Source organism: Herpailurus yagouaroundi, unplaced genomic scaffold (assembly GCF_014898765.1).
Source record: "Herpailurus yagouaroundi ecotype Mexico unplaced genomic scaffold, PumYag 322, whole genome shotgun sequence".
In the NCBI taxonomy this organism is placed as follows: Eukaryota; Metazoa; Chordata; class Mammalia; order Carnivora; family Felidae; genus Herpailurus; species Herpailurus yagouaroundi.
Window position 1 is genome coordinate 300,892 of NW_024412539.1, and position 21,090 is coordinate 321,981.

The 21,090-nt window shown below is 47.1% G+C and overlaps 2 protein-coding genes across 4 annotated transcripts in view; one reads left to right on the top strand and one right to left on the bottom strand.

The window, feature by feature from the left end:
• The window catches only part of CD160 (CD160 molecule), a 19,578-nt gene extending 4,712 nt beyond the window's left edge, over positions 1-14,866 (bottom strand). Inside the window, exons 1-4 of one of the 3 annotated variants that reach the window (XM_040462484.1) lie at positions 14,570-14,865; positions 13,757-13,884; positions 4,965-5,109; positions 3,956-4,282 (exon numbers count right to left, since the gene is read on the bottom strand). In XM_040462484.1, the coding sequence (XP_040318418.1) occupies positions 3,956-4,282; positions 4,965-5,031 (394 nt within the window). In that variant the 5' untranslated portion in view covers positions 5,032-5,109; positions 13,757-13,884; positions 14,570-14,865. Of the gene's footprint in view, positions 1-3,955; positions 4,283-4,964; positions 5,110-13,756; positions 14,274-14,569 lie in introns of those variants that run through there. The other 2 variants (XM_040462485.1, XM_040462483.1) reach the window with 2 other exon arrangements.
• The window catches only part of PDZK1 (PDZ domain containing 1), a 59,724-nt gene continuing 50,103 nt past the window's right edge, over positions 11,470-21,090 (top strand). Inside the window, exon 1 of the mRNA XM_040462480.1 lies at positions 11,470-11,492. The gene's annotated coding sequence lies outside the window, so the exon portion shown is untranslated. The remainder of the gene's footprint in view (positions 11,493-21,090) is intronic.

The following is a 21,090-nucleotide window of genomic DNA, read 5'->3' on the forward strand; positions in this document are numbered from 1 at the left end:
TTTAATTTTTTTTTTCAACGTTTATTTATTTTTGGGACAGAGAGAGACAGAGCATGAATGGGCAGGGGGCAGAGAGAGAGGGAGACACAGAATCGGAAACAGGCTCCAGGCTCTGAGCCATCAGCCCAGAGCCCGACGCGGGGCTCGAACTCACGGACCGCGAGATCGTGACCTGGCTGAAGTCGGACGCTTAACCGACTGTGCCACCCAGGCGCCCCGAGTCAGACGTTTTTTAACTGAGCCACCCAGGCGCCCCTTGATTGTACCTTTTAAAATCTGTCTAATTTTCTTAAAAAATGTTTTAATGTTTGTTTATTTTTGAGAGAGAGAGTGCAAGCTGAAGAGGGGCAGAGAGAGAGAGGGAGACAGAATCCGAAGCAGGCTCCAGGCCCTTAGCTGTCAGCACAGAGCCCGACACGGGGCTCGGGCTCATGAACCGTGAGATCATGACCTGAGCCAAAGTCAGACGCCTAACCGACTGAGCCACGCGAGCGCCCGAGTCTTGTTAGACAGCTAACATAGCTTAGTCACCTTGGACTTGATTGCCCCCAAATCTCATTTAAAAACTATCTTCTGGAGTGTGTCAAGCAGTTTAGCAGAAGTTAAAATCTTGGGCTTTGGAATAGATCTGGGTTTTTATCTACCATTTACTAGCTGAATGAACTTACCCAGATTAGCTTTGAGCCTGACTTTTCATGTGACAAGATTAGGCCCAACCTCAAAAAGGCCATGAAGATCGAAAGAATTGATCTATCGTTCAGCGCAATGCCTGGCACACAGCACTCAGTAAATGGTAGACATTGTTTACAGACACTATGTTACCTGTCCAGCTTTGTTTCACCCTCCAAAAGGAACCTCATCTCTGCATTTGGTGAGCATCCATATGTGCTGACACTAATACTCAAATAAACCGAGAGGATGAGAAAGGCATTTTATCTCACAGCCATCACAAGTAGAAATGCTTAGGGTGTATTAGGAGAACGTGACTAGGTTATAGACTACATAGATTAGCTTATAAGGAGAAGGGCTTTTCTGCTCTGATTCGGTTCTGCAAACTTAGCACTGTGCCTGTGGGATGCACAATCAACAGGACAAGTATGAGAAGAACGACAGAGGAGTTTCCACTAGTAAAATCAGCTGGAACAGGATTCACATAAATGGTAGAATGAAATTGTATAGAGTGTCCAATACCAGGCAAAAGTGATTCAGACATCGTCCTGTAGACACTGGAAAGCCCTTAACACTCTGTGAATAGTGGTGTGGCATGTACAAATTAGCATTTTAGAAAGAGATCAGATGGCAATGTGGATTGAAGACAGATGGTATTTAGAGTTGATGGACTATTAGGTAACGGCTCGGTTCCAGGTCCAGAGGTAGGATGTGGGAGGAGAAATAAAGATGAACGAGACACACTCGGATTTCAAGGGGCTTGTCAGGAGACTTGGAATATTTTCAGTGTGAGATGATGAAGACTTGGAAAACCCCTTTGGGAAGAAAGGAATGAAAGTAGGAAAGAACTAGTAGTATTTAGTAACTGACTGGATGGGGAAGAGAAAAAAGGCACCAAGATTTCAACTAAATCATGGGCAGAACTAGGGTCTCAGGTTGAGTGTGAGGAGATGGCAAGCGGGACAGTTGTCAGTGAAAACATTAAATTGAAACTTAGGAAAGAAGTTAGAGCTGGAGAAATTGATTCATGGGTCGGTTTGCAGGGAGGTGCAGGTTAAAATCAGGAGGGTAGGAGAACTTAGGAGAGAGCACAAAGATCGAAGAGGTGAGGAGTGAGTCTGAGGGAATGAATTCACACGTTTGAGAGGTGGGAGGAGGAAACTGACAGACGAAGAGAGAACAGACAGGTAGGAAACCTGGGAAGTACAGAGTCACAGAAGCTGATAGAGACTGGGAGTTTGGTAAGGGGGGGAATGGGAGGGCTGACTGGAAGCAGGGTCAGAGAGGAAGGTACCAGGAAGCAAGGAAGAAACTCTCAATTAGTCTAGACTGCAGTAGAAAATGTGGGTTAACTGCTAACCATAGGAGATGATGAAAGCATTTGTTAAAAGGTTCCAGGCTGGGTTTTTATTTGGGAGGGAAGTAATTTATTTCTATTTTTCTTAAAGTTAAAACATAAGATAGTACTTGAAAGTTCATAGAGCGTAATAACAGTGTCCTTTAGTCTTCCTATGCTTATTCCCTAGAGGCAACCACTGTCAACTCTGAGCTGTTTCATTCACGATATTCTGAAATAGTGTGCTTATATTGCCACTTCTTGATGATAAAGTTTAGACGTTATTGATTTTCTGTTAAAGAAGATGAGGATATGTTTCTCTTAAACCTCTACCTCCTTCCCCATTTCTGCATCTTTCACAAACCATTATATTACACATTTTAGTTAAATTAATTTTTAGATGATCTGGTTTCTGTAAATGTTACCTATTACAGAGCCAAGTTGTGCGCCATGATTAGGCTTCCTTTTGTAAAATTTAGTGTTTTCCCTGGAGATAATGATGACTTTAATTTTTTTTAACCAGGCAAAATTTTCCATATCTGTGTCTTTAATCCTTCATCCAATCTATCACAGGCCTTCAGAAAGGAGACCTATCAATTCAATTTTTACCCACTATACATCTTCCAGAGTCCCCTTTCTCTTGTTCCTTTTGGACTAATTGCCTGTTTTGGCCCTTTTCCATTCCAGGGTTTCCTTATCTCTTTTCCCTATTAGAGTCCTTACTTTCCTGGATCCCATTTTATCCACTCTACCTATTTACTTTCCTGGTTTTTTTTTTGAAGCAGACCTCTGATGGCTTCTTAAGATCACATTGATGGCTTTTTTTTTCTTTTCCAGTCATTGCATGTCTGTCTTTATTCTTTCCTCACATTTGATTGGTAGTTTGGTTGGGTATACAATTCCAATTAGAACATAATTCTCGGGGTGCCTGGGTGACTCAGTCAGTGAAGCGTCCGACTTTTGGTTTCGGTTCAGATCATGATCTCACAGTTCATGAGTTCAAGCCCTGCCTCAGACTCTGTGCTGACAGCATGGAGCCTCCTTGGGATTCTCTCCCTCTCTTTCTACCCCTCCCCTGCTTGCTCTTTCTCTCTCTCAAAATAAATAAATTTTAAAAAGAACATAATTCTCAGTTTTGAAGGCTTGCTCCTTTCGGAATATAGAAACACAGAGTCACGCACTGCGGGGTATATGAGGAAGTCATATATAAAGCTGAGGCTGGAGTAACCATATTTAGGTTTTGTCAAAGTAGTAACAGAATAGGGGAGTATGCACAAAATGAAGGAAATATGCAGAGATGAGAGGCCTTGCTGCCCCAGAGACCTTGAGATCGTAACTCTTTTTAAGTTCTGTTGGATTTCTGGTGTCTGATTCCAGAAACAAAACTCATAAATGCCAGCTATGCTTCCTGTTTTATTATTTTTTTCCTTTTAACCTATGGCAGCTTGGGTGGGTTTCTGTTTCTTAAAACTAAGATCTTAAAACGAATGCTCTTAAGACAACCATCCGTTTGATCTAAAATCCGTATCTATCACAGCCTGAAGCCTCAGTGCCTATATTTAGAAATAGAACCACATTTGTGAGAGATCTCTGAATCAGAACCAAGAAGCCTAAATTCCAGACCTCTGTCTGCTTCTACTGGCACTGGTCAGTGAGACAAATTGACCAATTTGCTTTACCTTCTTGTGACTCAGTCTCAGCGTCAATCAAAATTGAATGGCTTACCTCAGTAAGATTTTTAAAATTGAAGACAAAATGAGACCACTTTTGTATCCATGCTTTGAGGAGAGGTGGCATTTGCTGGTGGGACTGGTGGGAAATGACCGAGTCACGGGAAAGACTCTTCCCCCAAGGAGACTCCTACCCAGGACCCGAAGTAACTACATTTGGCTCCAGCCGCCGACCCTGCTTACTATCTCATCTGGTGGCATTTGGGAGATCAGAGCTTACCTGTGACTAAAACAGAGAACAAGTGGCCCTGAAGGCGCATATCTGGCCTCTGGCTTGTGGCACAACACTGGTAGGTCCCGCTGTCCGATGGTGTGGCATGGTTTATGGTGAACACCAACTGAGATGATCTTTCGCTGATGCCATCTTCCCTGGGATCCCGTCGAAGTCTCAGTTGCCGCAGGCTGGTCTCAGGGAAACAGCCCGAAGACCTGTCCTTGCACAAAAACACTATAGCACCCTCAGCCTCTTCTTTTGTATGCCGCAAAGTACAGATCAAGCTTAATTGCTTTCCATCCTGGGAAAATGAGCTGAGGATGTGCAAGCACCCTGGAAGGGGAAGGGGGAGGAATTAGGCCCAGGAGGCCGGGTATACATGGCCGACTAATTCATTCACAGAGAAATGTTGAGCAGACGTGGAGGCTAACAGACATTAAATACCACCCCTTAGACGAGTAGTCTACAGCCTATACCCCTATCTGAGGGAGACCTGCAATCCCAGTTATTCATTAATTCAGAAATGACTTCTATTTTATTTCTACTCTCCAAATGGAACTTGCATAGGACCTTTACTAAAAGTACTTTTGTATACATCTAATCCTCGGTATAGCCCTAGACACGTGTTGTTCCCATTTTATAAACTGAGGTACATGGGGCTTAAATGGGTTATATACTTGACACATATTGTAGTATCTGAGTCTCAAACCCGGGATTCATAAAGTTGGAAATGTGTAAGATGCTGAAAGAATCTTCGATTGAGGTCCAGATTACCAGGCTCTCAGCAACACATAGCAACACACAGGGGCAGAATGTCTGATGGGGTGGGCAACAGTATTCGTTTTAACAAAAAACATGAAACTATGTTTTTGCCCTTTCACTAGTGTGAAGAGGCAGTGGGTTCTTTTCTTCCCCACCAGAGAAAAAAATCTTGGGATCCATCCCTTCTCACGAGTATGGGATTTTCCCTGATGGCTGTCTCTGCTCTGGGGATCTGGGGGTGGGCTGTCCTCACCACCAAGTCGGATGTCCACCATTGCCAGCAGAATGGCCAGGACCAAGCAGCCCCTGCCAGGTGCCATCAGGGTCCGGCACGTTGTCAGCAGCTGCAGAAACTCAAAGCAAACGTTGGCTCCAGTGATGTCCTTGGCCTCGATTTCCTAAAAGCACATGGGGATTCCTAGACAAGGCCTTCCGGGCTCCAAGACCATCTCCCTGTTCCAGGGACTAGCTTAAGTTGGCTTAAGTCAGGTGGAGGAAGGCTTGGGCATGAGGGTCCAGCTGGCTGGGAAATGAGATAGTTTATCAAGTGAGGTATGCTGGAGAGGAGAGAGGACAAAAGAGGTAAGACACCTATACAGGGAGACACTAAAGGCTCTATTGTCAGAATACTTTTTTCTAAATTAAGTTGGATTACTGGGTCAACGAATATGAACGTTAAAATTTTTTCTGCTGGACGCCTGGGTGGCTGAGTCGGTTGAGCGTCCGACTTCAGCTCAGGTCATGATCTCACGGTCTGTGAGTTCGAGCCCTGTGTCAGGCTCTGTGCTGACAGCTCAGAGCCTGGAGCCTGCTTTGGATTCTGTGTCTCTCTCTCTCTCTACCCCTCCCCGCTCATGCTCTGTCTCTTTCTCTCTCTCTGTACAAAACAAACATTAAAAAAATTTTTTTAAACTTTTTTTTCTGCTATATATTATCAGATTGCTCTCCAAAGATATGGTTGAAACTCAGATGTTCAGGAATGTGCTTGTCAGCACTGGATACTGTCATATTTTTTCCAATTTGATGAATTGGATTAATTTGAGATCTAAAAAGTTAGATCTCACTGTTGTTTTATTTTGCATTTCCATATCTAGTGAGGGGGAGGATCTCTTCATACATTTATTGGTCAATAGTATTTCCTCTTCTATGAATTGCCTGTTCATTTTTTCTGCATGTTTTTCAAAATCACCTTTTTAAAAAATCAGTTTTTTCTCTGTTAGAGATAGTAACCTGACTTTTTTGTTTTAACAAATATTTCTCCCAATTCATTGTTTATCTTCTGATATGATGTTTCTTTCCATCAGGAAAATTCACGTTTGTGTGTAGTTAAATACAGTGCATCTATCTTTTAAGTCCTCTGTTTCCTGTATTAAGAAGTTTCCCTCAGGTTGGACTTACAGTTTTCTTCCAATATTTTTATTGTTACCGTTTATATCCTCTCATCCTAGCTAAGAAAAAGTATCCTCATGTCAAAAAACCCCAAACTGAACCAAAACAGTATATTGCAAAAAATTTCAGAAATGAAATTGAGGACAAGGAACAAGCCACTGTAACTGTAGGGGTCCGTGACATCATGACCTGAGCTGAAGTAGGACGCTTAACTGAGCCACCCAGGTGCCCCCTATGCATTGAATCATTTTAATCTTCACAGATACCATTACCTCCTCTTTTCAGGTAAAGATACTTTGCATTTCTTTCCTTCAGAGTGTTTCTTAAATTTTCCTAAACCTAGAAAACTTGGTGGCACTCTGATCCCAACTCTTGATGATTCTGTGCTCTCGGGCTTGTCTCAGGTCCTCACCTGGCCCGTTCCCTCACCTGTATAATGAGGTGGCTGTCTACTCCAAAATATTGAAAAACAAGCCTTAGCAACACAGATCTGAATGTGGCATTCTCCCCAGTTAAAAGATCTCAGTGACTCCACACAGTTGATATTTATCATTCTTCTGGCTACCCAGTAGTATCTTCTGGTGGAACCAGCCTCCCTCTCTTTTCTCCTCTCAGTACCTCCCTGTGAGTCCTCATAGAAAGTAGAGCTCCGATGCTCTCTTCAGGAGCCCAAAGGACCAGATACACTTTCTTCCTACCCTCCGAAAGCTGGGGTTGGGCCAATGAGGTGTTCCCATCAGGCATTTGGGTCCTGAGGACATGCTGCAAAGATGAGGTAGAGGTAGAATGACACTCCCTGGTGGGATTCCTTCCTAGTCTGGTGCTTCCTCCTCCCACCCCTGAATCACCATCCTAGCCGACCCAAGATACAATTCACTGAATACCCTAAGCTATTTCAAACCTGCAGATTTCTGCCCATTTTGTCTACTCTTTCGGAGATGCCTTCGGAGATGTCTCTGCCTGAGAAACTTTTTTTCATTTCATTTTTTTTTTTAATATTTATTCATTTTTGAGAGAAGAGTACAAGTGGGGAGGGGCAGAGAGGGAGACACAGAATCTGAAGCAGGCTCCAGGGCCTGGTCAGCTCAAACTCATGAACCATGAGATCGTGACCTGAGCTGAAGTTGGATGCCCAAATGACTGAGCCACCCAGATGCCCCTCTTTTTTTTTTTTTTTTAATTAAAAAAAAAAAAGTTTATTTATTTTGAGAGACAGAGAGGAAGAGAGAGAATCCCAAGCAGGCTCCACACTGTCAGTGCAGAGCCTGATCTCACAAACCATGAGCTCATGACCTGAGCCAAAACCAAAAGTCAGATGCTCAACTGACTGAGTCACCCAACTGCCCCTCTGCCTGATAAACTCTTAATCATCCTTTAAATTCCAGCTTATAGCCCTATAAGGGGAAACCACAATAAAATAAAATGAAAATAAGCTAATGGAATAAAGGAAAAATGGAGGAAAGTGAAAATTAGGAATAAGAAGAAAAAAATCATAAATGTAATTGGAACTAAAAATGAAAAGGGATATTTTTGTATTACCTTAAGCTGAAGAGTTAGAAAATCTGGTTGAAATAAATAATTTTCTATGAAAATACAAATGGCCAAATTGACTCAAAAAAATAGAGGAAACCTAAAGGGCCCAATGACCATGGAAGAAACAGAAAATTATTTGGTACTATCTTTCCAGAAAGCACTACTTTGGATAGTTTATAAATAAATTCTTTGAGATAGTTTGATGTTGTTCAAACTTATAGCATAGAAAAAGAAGGAAATCTCATTTCTTGTTACTAACACCAAAACATTAAAGCCTAAAGAAGACTGCAGACCAATCTGACTTATATGAACATTCGTGTAAAATCCTAAATAAAACGTTAGCAAATCAATCAAGCAGGATATTAAAAATGTAACACACCATGACAAATGGAGTGGAATTTATCTTAGAATTCTTGGATGATTCAATATTAGGAAATCTATTAATATCAGTTACTATGTTAATAAATCAAAGAAGAAAGTCAATATTCTGATAAAATCTCATATTCATTCCCATGAACACTCTAAGGAAAATGGTGACGGTTGAGTATTATTCAACATAATGGAGAAATATATATCTCAAATAAAATTCTAGAATCATATTTAATGGTAAAATATAAGATCATTTCTATTAAGATTAGGAGAAAGGCAAAGGTGCTTCCTATTACCTTTATTATTTTCTATTTTTCTGGGAACATTAGTCATTGCATTTAGACAAGAGAATAAAGTTAAGGGTATAAATACTGGAAATCTTGAGGCAAAATATTTCCACTTGATGTAACTTTTTTTTTTAATGTTTATTTTTGAGAGAGAGAGAGAGAGAGAGAGAGAGACAGTATGAGCAGGGGAGGGGCAGAGAGAGATTCACAGAATCTGAAGCAGGCTCCAGGCTCCGAGATGTCAGCACAGAACCTGATGCAGGACTCAAACCCACAAACTGGGAGATCATGACTTGAGCCAAAGTCAGACACTCGACTGACTGAGCCACCCAGGCGCCCCTGATGTGACTTGCATTTGGAAAACCCAAGAGAATTAAGAATATTAGAAACAATGAAAGAATATTAGAAACAACAGATATTCAGGGAATATCTGAATAGGCAGTTCACAAAATAGGAAATGTAATGAAAAGTTGTTCAGTCTTAATAGGGAAGTGCAAAGTTTTAAAAGTTCAGAGTCCAGGGGCACCTGGGTGGCTCAGTCGGCTGAGCATCCGACTTCAGCTCGGGTCATGATCTCACGGTCTGTGGGTTCGAGCCCTGCATCGGGCTCTGTGCTGACAGCTCAGAGCCTGGAGCCTGCTTCGAATTCTGTGTCTCCCTCTCTCTCTGCCCCTCCCCCACTCATGCTCTGTCTCTCTCTGTGTCAAAAATAAACATTAAAAAAAATTAAAAAAAAAAAAGTTCAGAGTCCAGAATTTCAGAATTACCACCCAACAGATGAGCACAAATGAAAATGATCAATAAATCCAATTCAGGGTGCCTGGGTGGCTCAGTCCGTTGAACTTCCGACTCTGGCTCAGGTCGTGAGCTTGTGGTTCGTGAGTTTGAGCCCCGCATTGGGCTTTCTGCTGTCAGCACAGAGCCCACTTTGGATCCTCTGTCCCCCTTCTCTCTCTGCCCCTCCCCCACTCATGTGCACGCACACGCTCTCTCTCTCTCTCTCTCTCTCTCTCTCAAAAATAGATAACCGTTAAAAAAAATAAATCTGATTCTACTGAGAGTCTTAGGAAATACGTACAATAGTTCACCCTGGGTGAAAATATACCCTGTACTTTTGGCTCTGCTTATAGAAATAAAAACATGAGTGTGATGGAATATATGTTTAAGGATATTTGCTGCAACAGTATTTACAATGCCAAAAAACTAGAAAAAAGGTAAACACCCATCGGTCAGAGAATGGTTGAATAAATTATGGCATATCCATAGTATAGAGTATTATGTATTTATAATTTACATAAAATAATAAGATAAACATATAACATAAATAAAATTTAATCAGATACTCACAAAATAAATACATAAAATTATAAATATTTCCTGGATACAACTGCTAGTCAGAAAATATGATAGAAGTAGAAATGTCACTCATAGCAACAACAACAAAAATCCCATAAAATTCCCAGGAATTTAAAATGTAGCAAGATTGTATTAGGATCTATAGGATAAAAACTGTGAAGTGCTGTTAGCAAAAGAAAATCTAAATAAAGACAATTGTCGATTTTCTCTATACTTCTCTATTAATGTGCCACGATCCTAATAAAATCCCAGTGGTCTGGCCCCCAGTGCTGCTGCCCTAGCCCTGACCTCTTGTTCCCTGTCCTGTGTTGTTATACTTTCATGCTGTTCTATGTCTTCATCAGAATGTCTGGCTGACTCTTGAAGCAAAACATTGAAACATTTAGTGACATGCTTTTGTGTCTAGCTACAAAGTACCATCTGATTTGAAAAGGAAGATAAAGAAGGATTGCAATTACTCTTTTAGCCTAGGTTTGTAGTTAAAAGCATAGACTCTGGAGGCATCTAGGTGGCTCAGTCAGTTAGGCGTCCAACTTTGGCTCAGGTCATGATCTCACAGTTTGTGGGTTCAAGCCCCGCATCAGGCTCTGTGCTAACAGCTCAAAGCCTGGAGCCTGTTTTGGATTCTGTGTGTGTCTCTCTCTGCACCTCCACCCCACTCACGCGCTGTCTCTTTCTCTCTCAAAAATAAATAAACATTAAAAAAAAAAAAAATGCATGGGCTCTGGGGCCAGACTGCTTGTGTCTAAGGCCGGATCCAAAACTTACTAGCTGTGTGACAGGCAAGTTTCTTAGGCTCCTGGGACAGGAACTGTGCTCAGCCCTTAATAAATAAATGGGCATATTTGACAAACACTGAACACCTCTGATGTGTCAGGCACCATAGAGCACAGAGAGATCATTAAAACCGAGGCAGACTGTCCTAGTGGTTCTATGCAGCCTTTAGTCAGAAGGACAGGTCTATAATCTGGCTTTGACACTTACTAGCTAGCTGTGTGATGTTAGGCAAGTTTCTTAACCTCTCTGAAAAACAGCTTACTGAGCTATAAAATGGTGCTAATATTCTCTTCCCAGGGCTGTTGTTGGGGTTAAAGGAGGCAACCATGTAAACTAGTTACCTGGTATAATGCCAGTATAGTGGCTGGCATAGAGTAAGGGCTCAGTAAATGTTAGCTATGATTATTTTTATGCTTCCTCATATTGGGGTCAATTTACAGTGTCCCATGCAACATCCACATACACAATTGTGTTCAGTTCTTCTAAAACACAGCTATTATGGTTATTTAAAAATCTGTCACTTTTACTAAGCATATGGAAGCTTAGAGAGGCACTGTGAGTAGCTTAAAATCACCGCTTCTAAGTAAAGGAGCTAGGATTCTAATTCCCAAGTTATGTGAGTCTTTCTCATGTCCTTTGTCCCTCTTCTCACAGCTATCTAGCCATTCAGGAACAGCTGCAATCCAAGGAGGGCTTTGATGACAATAATAAGGTCATAAAGTATATCAAGGAATAGGAAAAGAGAAATTCTGAACGAGGGGTCTGGAAAGGCTGCAAGAAGGGAGTGCAGTTAGGCCTTGACAGATGGTTGCTGACTTTGGGGAGCCGGTGGTGAGGGCTGGGGAGATTTGGCCTCCAATCCGGGCTCTGCATTAGCTGTGAGATGTTGAGAAGGTCATGTTCCTTCTCTAGGCGTGTTTCCTGAGGGACTGGTGCAGTGGGATGGGAGGGGGCAGGGTAGGGACTGCTTCCAAGAAGAGAGCTGCAGACTGGCGGGCCGGCTGGCAGGCGCCAGGCTTTTCCCTGTGGCTGGGCCTCGCGGTGCCTAGGGCCGAGCTGGAGCAGAGAGTGTAAGTCTATCGTGGGCGGTTCAAGAGGGCCGGGACGGGTGGGGGCCATGGGGGAAAGGATGCTCTTGGTGTAGGTGACCTTGGTGCCCGGAGGAGGGGGGGCACCCCGGCGTGACGCGGGCAGGGCCCGGCGGGGTAGGCACAGCCGCTTCTGCACTCTGACCGCTAGAGGGCGCTGCTTTCCAGATGGAACAGGGAAGGCCCGTGAGCCGCCGGGGCGCGAGGCAGGGCGTGCTGCCACCCGCGGAAACCCTGAACTACTGGGAGAGGTGTAGGGGGTGCAAGGTCGCGTCCGGTGGGTCCTGGGGGCGCAGCCTGTGCTAGAACAGCAACTGGCCCTCCACAGCGGGAAGAGATGGTGGACAGGGAAATGAGACTCTCTGGGCAAGCCCTGGAATCGGCAAGGGTGACAGGTGAGGATGGCATCCTCAACTTTCAGCCTTCCCTGGGCCCCCTGAACTATGCTGGCTGCCCAGGGCCTGTGGATGCGGAGGATGCGCCTCCGCAGGTAAGCACCCTCCTGGCCCCCGACCTTGTAAGGTGGGGGCACGTGAAGTCCCAGATTCCAATCCAAGCTTCCTGTGGCCTCCGGCGCGTTACTAACCTTGCCCAGCCGCCCATTCCTCTTGTGTTTAAAACTCCTTTCTGCGAAATGTTGCGATAATTAAGTGATACATGAATCTGTGCCCGAGGTTTTCTGGGGCGTGGGGACTGTCGCTGGTGGGGACACGACGGTAAGGAAGAGGCTCTTCTCTCTGCTGCTAAAGCCCAGATCTGACCTCTCAGAGGGGCTGGAAGGTTAGCAATCGGCCTCACAAATACTTGTTTGCAACTCTCCCACGAAGCTGAGAATGATGCCCCCAGACCCAGAGATGGGATTTCATCCGCCTCAACCCCGACTTCCTTAAACTAGAAACAGATTAGTAAATACACTGAGGTTAGCATATTAGGAGGCCCTGGAGCAGTTGCCTGCTTTCTCAGGCTTGTGGCTCTTAACCTCCTGGGCACACCCAGCCAGTAACCATCAGTAACCATCATAACTTCATAGTAGTGATGAGCGTAGGCAACATTTTGAGAAATCCATGACAATTGTAATGAGATGTGAAAATATTTCTGATTTCTGTTGATGGCAAATTCTGTCGAGGCTCGTTGCCGACATTCATAATCGAAGCAAAGGCTAACTTTCAGCTAGAGACTGGTGGAAATAAATAATGTTTCTCCCAGATTCAGGAATCCCATGAATGGACCCCCCCCAGTTAAGAATTCCTGTAGAACAGCCTCCTCATTTTGCCGTTAGGGAAACTGAGGCAACCAGCTCTCCTGATTTCGGAGTGAAATGTCTTCCACTAAAGTGCATAACTCTGGAAATTGGAGGAAAAATATTTATTTATTTAATTTGAGAGAGAGAGAGAGAGAGCTCAAGCAGGGGAGAGGGTCAGAAGGAGAGAGAGAGAGAGAGAGAGAGAGAGAGAGAGAGAGAGAGAGAAAGAAAGAGAATCTTCAGCAGGCTCCATACTCAGCATGGACCCAGACTCAACTTGAGCCCACGGCCCTGGGATCATGACCTGAGCAGAAATCAAGAGTTTGATGCTCACCGACTGAGCCACCCAGGAGCCCGAAGGGAAACTGTTTCTAAACGATTATTTTCACCCTGAAATTCCCAAGTTGACTCTCCAAAACATGCCAGTTGGCCTGAAGCCCCCTCCTGTTGGTGTTACCCCCAGAGCAAACATCTGCAGTGTGAAGTTCCCTCCGGGGTGCTTTACAGGACCAAGGAGCCCAGAGGCTTGTCCTAGGCCAGGCTTTGAGGGATTCGGAGGAGAGTTGATCCAAAACTTGGTAACTTCCTCTAGTAACCACCTCCTTTTTCTTGGTGAGAACGACCCTTTGTCACTCATCACCTGTGAGCACTGAACAAAAGACAGTGGCCTAGAGGCTCCAGGACCACAGGAGAGGCTCCCTCACATACAGTTGCTTCAAGGAGCTCGCCCAGATTTCCCTGCCATGAACACACAGTACGGTTCTTTCTCACTTGAGGTGCCAGAATGGGGCCCGTACCCCTGAAAGCCTGCAGGGGAAGGGCGAGCATGGTGGCCCAGCTGGCACCGAGTAACACTTCTGTTTCCCAGGCTCCCGAGGGTAAAGAACATTTCAAAAACCAGGGTTTCTCAGGGACCCCACCGGGAGCCTGTCCTTACGTGAGCAGTTCTGTCAACTGTCCCATCCCTGCTCCTGGACCCCGGGTCCCCAGCGGGCCTTATTACCTCCGGACTGACGTCCTTCTTTCTTGCTCGTAGGCCGGGGGCTCTGGTGAAGGCACTTTGATGGAGCCTCAGCCCCTGACTTGCTCCCCGGGCGTCTCCCACTTCCGTCACTGCTCACACCTTCACGGCTGGTATATATGGTCTTTGAAAACCACAGCATGGGTTTTTGTAGCAGGCAGGGGTCGGCCTACTTCTCTCTCCTCCACCCCCACTGTGCCTTTTTTTTCTCTACCACCCCATCCTCTGCTCCTTTCTCCTTTTCCTCTTCCTTTCTTTGTGTGTTAGGGACAGACTCTAACTGTCTGCTGAGAGGGCTGAGAAAAAGTGCTCTTGGAAATTGCTTTCTTCACATTCGGGGACAAAGGTTTTTCACTCGGTGATTCAGAATAAAGACAAGACGGGTAATAGAATGACTAGGAGATGTAAGGACAGCCACGTGCTGTCACGTATAAAGAAGAGTAGCAAGTCTTCCTGAGAGACTTAAAGACAGAACAGAGTAGGGGCACCTGCATGGCTCAGTCGGTTGAGCGTCTGACTCTCGATTTTGGTTCAGGTCATGGTCCCAGGGTTGTGGGGTCGGACCCTGCGTCGGGCTCCGCACTGAGCATGGAGCCTGCTTGGGATTCTGTCTCTCCCCTTTGCCTCTGCCCCCTCCCCCTCTCACACACTCTCTCAATCTCTCTCTCTAAAAAAAAAAAAAAAAAGGACTGAGCAGCTCCAGGCTGAAGGGGGAGAAGGAGGGTGGGGCTTGAGGGAGGCCGGGGCGGGCACCGGAGATAGGGAGCGGGGCAGCCCAAACAGTCCTGTACATACCGGTGAGCAGGTGGGTGGCTGACCTATGACCCCTCTAGCCAATTTCCATTCTGCTCTGTTCTGTTCCTTCTTGGTCACTGGTGGCTGGGGGGATTGCTGGGATTACTCCTAAACTCTAGTGTTGTGCACTTTGGTGGGAAGAGCACCGATCTGAGTGAGAGTGAGAGCTTTGGGTCCTAACTTCTGCAAGGCTGGGCCAGGCTCCGTGCCAGGGGGCACCCAGAGCAGCAGGAAGCCCCGTGGTTCTGCAACAAACACCCAGCATGATTGCTAACCAATGGCAGGCTCCCCAGGAGCCCAAGAGGTGTCATCAGAAGTGGGGTTGGGGAAATTTTTCATGACTGATCTAGAGTCACTCTCACCCATGTGCGGCCAGGGAGTTCCTGGTCTGGGGCCCTCTGTGGTCCCCAGTAGAGTGCTCTGGGGTCTGAGGTCCTTTAAGGAGGCCCCACCAAAGTCATCATGTTGTCAGGTGGACAGCCATCAGTTCTGTCTCCTGATTCTGCTACACTGCTCAGCTTTCACAACACAATGTGCTGGTTCCTGGGGGATGGAAACCAGCGTCGGGCGTTGGGGTGGGGGGGAGGCCTTTGCTCCCATCTACGGTCTCTCACCGCCACCCGGGGCACAGGGTGGTCCACCGCAGCCCAGAGGATGCCTGGCTCCACGGACGTGAACTGCTGAATGGGGCCAGGGGTTTGCTAACCCAGTCCCCACAGCAGTGGTCGCATTCGTGACTTCTCTGTTCCTTCAAATGGAGATTTGTCCATGCTTGTCTCTGTGGATACTCAGAAGGCTGGCCATGACAGCCTTCAGCCTGTCTCATCGGCCGGGAGGCTGTGCAACAGTGAGGAGGATGTTGAGGGTAAGAGGAGCTGAAGGTGAGAAAGCCGTGGATATGCGAGCTTGGGGCCCCACGGAGCACCGGCGGACACTCGTGTGTTCACACTTAGTTGCAAACCCCGCCACTAAGTTGCACTTAGTTGCAAACCCCTCCACGTTCTGCAAAGAGCTCAGGTGTGAAACTGAATGGCAGAGGACTGCTCTCGCACCAGTCGGGGAGCGTCTGTCCATCGTGCAGATTGCGTACGTGATTTCCTTCAAGGGCTGCTTCTGCTCCCTCCTCACTGAAGCTGTTGTGTCCTGGGCACCGTGGGGTTGGCATGACCGAGCCCCGGCCGGCCTGTTCTCCAGCAGAGCGCGCTTTGTTGGGTCTACGTGGTGTGGGACGAGGCAGAATGTGTCCGGTGCTGTAAGCGCCCCAGAAGTGGGAGAAACCCCAGGAAGAAGAGACAGAAGGGAAGAAGAAATGGAAACGGCCCCCGTGCCAGACAGGCGCATTAGTGGACAAAGTGACATTTGAATTGAACTTTTAAAGAAGGTAGGATTTCAAAAGGCAGGGGAAGCATTTTTCAGATGTGAGAATGATAGGAACATACAAGGTGTAGGGGGCACAGCGGGCTTGTTGGGAAACCAAGGAGGCGACAGAAATGGCTGGAGCGTAGGCTGCCTGCTGCCGGTGGCTTCAGGGACAGCCCCTGGCCCACAGCCTCCCAAGCACTTATCCTGTCAGCCTTTGGATAGCTAAGGTTCCTGAGGCCAATTACACAATGTAGCAACTGATACAATGTTTTCCAGGTATTACTAGTTAAGTGCTCAACATGAAAAGAAGATCCGGTTGGGTGTTAAATCATATCCCACTTCTGCAGCATTGTGAGGCCTGGCCTGGTCCCTGGCAGGGTGCAGAAACTTCGATGCCAGGGGTTCTCAAACTTGAGTGTGTATTCAAGTCACCGGGTGATTGTTAAAATACAGATGGCCGGTCCCTGCCACGGAGTTTCTGATTCAGTGGGTTTGCAGTGGGCTTCAAGAGTATGTGCCCCTAACAAGTCCCTGCCGCTGCTGAATCGCTCCTTGCAGACTCTTCTGTGCAATACCTCTTGCGTCGTCTGCTTTCGTCTCCCTCGTGCTGTGTAGCTCACTGCCACCCATAGCACCCACTCGGTACTCTTTGTTGCACACGTCCAGTTTAAAAATTCATTCTCGGGGCGCCTGGGTGGCTCAGTCGGTTGAGTGTCCGATTTCGGCTCAGGTCATGATCTCGCGATTCGTGAGTTCGAGCCTCGCGTCGGGCTCTGTGCTGACAGCTCAGAGCCTGGAGCCTGCTTCGGATTCTGTGTCTCCCTCTCTGTCTGCCCCTCCCCCACTCACACACCCTCTCTCTCTCTGTCAAAAATAAAATAAAAAATAAAAATAAAAATAAAAATAGAAATTCGCACTCATCGTGCCTTCAGATCTGCCTCCCCTTAACTTTCAACCATCGCTCCCAATTCTGTGGGGAGGCCTCTTCATGGAACATGTGTCCGGATGGTGGTTAAGTCACAGGCACAAGAGTCACACTTTGAGGTCCATCTCCTGACTCCACTGTTTTTTATGTGACCTCGGGAAAGTCACTCAACTTTTCTTTCTTTTTTTTCAATGTTTATTTATTTGTTTAGAGAAAGAGAGAGACAGAGAGAGGCAAGGAGGGCACAGAGAGAGAGGGAGAGAGAATCCAAGCAGACTCCATGCTGTCAGGGCAGAGCCTGAGGCAGGGCTCCAGCTCACAACCCATGAGATCACGACCTGAGCCAAAATCAAGAGTCAGATGCTTAACCGACTGAGCCACCCAGGCGCCCCACTCAACTTTTCTTAATTTCCTCCTCCACAGAATGGGCCTGATAATGGCATTTTTGCCATAGGACTGATGTGCAGTTTCAATGAGAAAATGCACGTCAAATAGCATGGTACTGGGCACGCCTGTTTTGTGACTGCTGGGACCGCCAGCATCCCAGGCGACCGTGAGGAAGTACGTCAGAGGCTGCAGATCTGCTGCCCTTCTGTGTCTGGGCCTCGGCCCCTCTTGGCTCCAGGGGCTTGGTGGGCGACCCAGTGTCTCCCCTGGGGAAGGGTGAATTGACCCCTCAGGTACAGCCAACAGTTGTCTGGAAGGAAACCAAACCTCAGAGCAGGAGGGCGCCCAAAGCAAAGCTGTGTAGGCATTTTGGCCCCCACCTCCAGCCGCTGTCCCCACCGGCCTGTTGCCCAGAGTCCCTGGCGATCTATGAGCAGGACGTCAGGACCGTTTCATATGGAGACGAGGTGGCAGCCTCGGGGGTTTGGTATCAAGGCGACAGAACAAGGCTTGGGAAGAATGCGTCTCTCAGTTGCAGTTTTAATTTCCAGTCTGTAGTGAGTGGTTCTCCAGCAATATCGACCTCAGGTTCTGTCTTTTTAAATTTTTTTTTCAATGTTTTTATTTATTTTTGGGACAGAGAGAGACAGAGCATGAACGGGGGAGGGGCAGAGAGAGAGGAAGACACAGAATCGGAAACAGGCTCCAGGCTCTGAGCCATCAGCCCAGAGCCCGACGCGGGGCTCGAACTCACGGACCGCGAGATAGTGACCTGGCTGAAGTCGGACGCTTAACCGACTGCGCCACCCAGGCGCCCCGGTTCTGTCTTTTTAAAGAGAAGGCAGAGAAAATCCACTCCGGTCACTGTGGCGTGCTGGCCAGTCTGCCTTGTCTCTCCCTGGTCACAGGGACACCAGGGGCCTTTGCAGCCAGGCCTTGTGCTGACAGGCGCCCCGGGCCTGCAGGACTGCTGGCTCACCTGCCCCACCACAGATCTGCACGGTGTGGGGGGTGGGGGTGGGGGGTCCTGACCTTCTCCAGGACATACTGGCCTCATGCTGGAAATGGCTACAGTCACAGGTTTGTCTGTTCTCTGGGCTGGTGTGCCCTCTCTCACTGCCACTGTGGAGCCACACCGTGCCGTGTGAACAAATAGGAAAAAGGCTCCTCCTGGCAGCTCAGGGCCACACTGCCCCCTGGACCCCAAAGTCACGTAGCACGTGGGCCTGGAGCTGCGGATCCCCCATCGTCCTCGGTGTCTCGCCTCCTGGGAGCACCTGTGTGAATCCAGTAAAGGTCGTGTGAATCCAGTGACTCCAGCCTCCCTGAGGCTCCTGCCAAGCTCTGTCTTCCACCAGAGGAGTTGAGGAAACCAGCCTCTGAAGGCAGATCTGAAGTTGGGGTAAAAATTTGGGGCTCTCAGGGGTGGATCTCAGATACTGTGTGACATCTGTGCTTTCTCGGCCTCCCCACAGACACCAGGGACCCCAGGCCTTCCTGATGCCTAGTGCTTTGAATCAGGGACTACCATTTTGTCCTCCAGGGTGTTTCCAGTCTGATCTAGGGGAAAGGCAAAGATAGTGTTTAGCAGAGGATTCTTCGCAGGCACTCGTCTGGCTGGCTGGGCACAGAGGCTGCTCTCCACCTTCAGGCAGATCCTTGTCTTTGTCCTTGTCCTGACTTGGGCTTCTGAGAAGAAAGCGTACATTCTTCAGTGGATAATGAAGGCAAGCATTGCTTTTATCTTTTTTTTCCTGGCACGTTAGAATTCTAAACCATGGGAAACAGGAGGAGGCGCACAGATGAGTTTGCCCTCCAAGCTGGGATGTCAGGAGACACTAGAACCGTCCCAGAGGAGGCCATACTTTGAGGCAGGGGTGTCTTTTTTAAAAAAATTTTTTTTTCAACGTTTTTTATTTATTTTTGGGACAGAGAGAGACAGAGCATGAACGGGGGAGGGGCAGAGAGAGAGGGAGACACAGAATCGGAAACAGGCTCCAGGCTCCGATCCATCAGCCCAGAGCCTGACGTGGGGCTCGAACTCACAGACCGCGAGATCGTGACCTGGCTGAAGTCGGACGCTTAACCGACTGCGCCACCCAGGCGCCCCAAGGGGAAATGTATTGTGTATTCTGCCCCCTCAGCTGGGAAAGGGAAGAGGGAGAAAATGACTGCTAAAGTATCATTTGCAAAGGTTAATAATTCGCAGCTCTCCAGGGGTACTCGGGCCTCCCCTGACCTGCCCCCCAGTTGCTGAGAAAAAACACAAAAGTTCAGATCAGCAATCACGTGGGGCCCAATGTGTGAGACATGGCAGAGCCGAGTGGCCTTGTGCTGCTGTAAAACATTTATCTCAGTTCTGCATCTGGACCCTGGCCTAATAAATTCCTCCAAAGGTATGCGGACTGCCTCTTCGGGTGCAGGATGAGGCCAGGGTCACCTGGGTAGCCAAAGGAGGGGACTGTCATAAACATGGACTCAGGACAGGGACAGAAACCCACTGGAGCTTAAAATTCCAGGCTCCAAGTTAATGAGCTACTAAAAAGACAAGGTAAGACAGGGGTAGGCAGATCTGAAGTTGGAGTGAAAATTGGGGCTATCGGGGATGGACCTCAAGTGTCAGGGAGGGAGGCTGGAAACTTGCACTGAGCCAGGCAGATGGGTGTAGTAGAAAAGGGCCTTGGCCTTGGAGACAAAAGCGTTGGGTTGTAGCCATGGCTCTGCTATGAACCTGGGGTGGCCTTGGCTGGGTCACTTCCCTTCTCTGGGTCTTTGTTTCCTAGTCAAAATATTGAGGCCGTACAACTCAACAACACAAAAGCAAATGAGCGGATTAAAAAATGGGTAAAAGACTTGAACAGATGTTTCTCCAAAGGAGATACGCAAAAGGTCAATAAACACGTGAAAAGATGCTCAACAGCGTTCATCTTTAGAGAAACGCAAATCAAATGAGATGTCCCCTTGTGCCCATTGGGGTGACCATTATCAAAAAACCCCGAGAAATAGCAAGTGACAGTGAGGATGTGGGGAAATTGGAAGCCTGCATGCTGTTGGTGGGAATGTAAAATGGCACAGCTGCGGCCGAAAACGGTATGGTGGTTCCTGAAGAAAATTAAACATAAAACCACCATATGATCCAGCAATACCACTTCTGGGTACATGCATCCCAAAGAATTGAAAGTGGGGATTCGAATGGATACTCGGACACGCATGCTCATAACAAGAGTCAAAAGGTGGGAGTAACAAATTCATCACCAGATGAGTGGATAAATAAAATGTGTGTGCATGCAGTGCAGTGTCACTCAGCCTTAAAAAGGTAGGGGATTCCAACACGTGCTGTACAATGTGGATGAAGTTGAGGACATTCGCTGAGTGAAATAAGCCAGTCACAATAAAACATACCGTATGGTTTCACTTATCTGAGGTACCTAGAGTAATCACACTCATAAAGACAGAGAATAATGGTGGTTGTCATGGGTGGGGGGCAGGTGAAAATGTCATGGGCGGGGGGCAGTTGTGGTTTAATGGGTGTGGAGTTTCCCCACGTTGGGCTCCGTGCTGACAGGTCAGAGCCTGGAGCCTACTTTGGATTCTGTGTCTCCCTCTCTCTCTCTCTGTCCCTCCCTCACTCATGCACTCACTCTGTCTCTCAAAAATAAATACATTAAAAAAAAAAAAAGATTCTGACCAGGATGTAGAGGTGATGCCAAGGTATTGATCCCTTCCAATTTTTTACAGAGCAGGCAGGACCAAGGGCAGCTGACACCCTCAGGGTAGGTCACTTGCAGCCTTGAAGAGCTTTCTCTGTTTACCCCAGTGTGCCTTACACATAACTTTTAAAATTTCT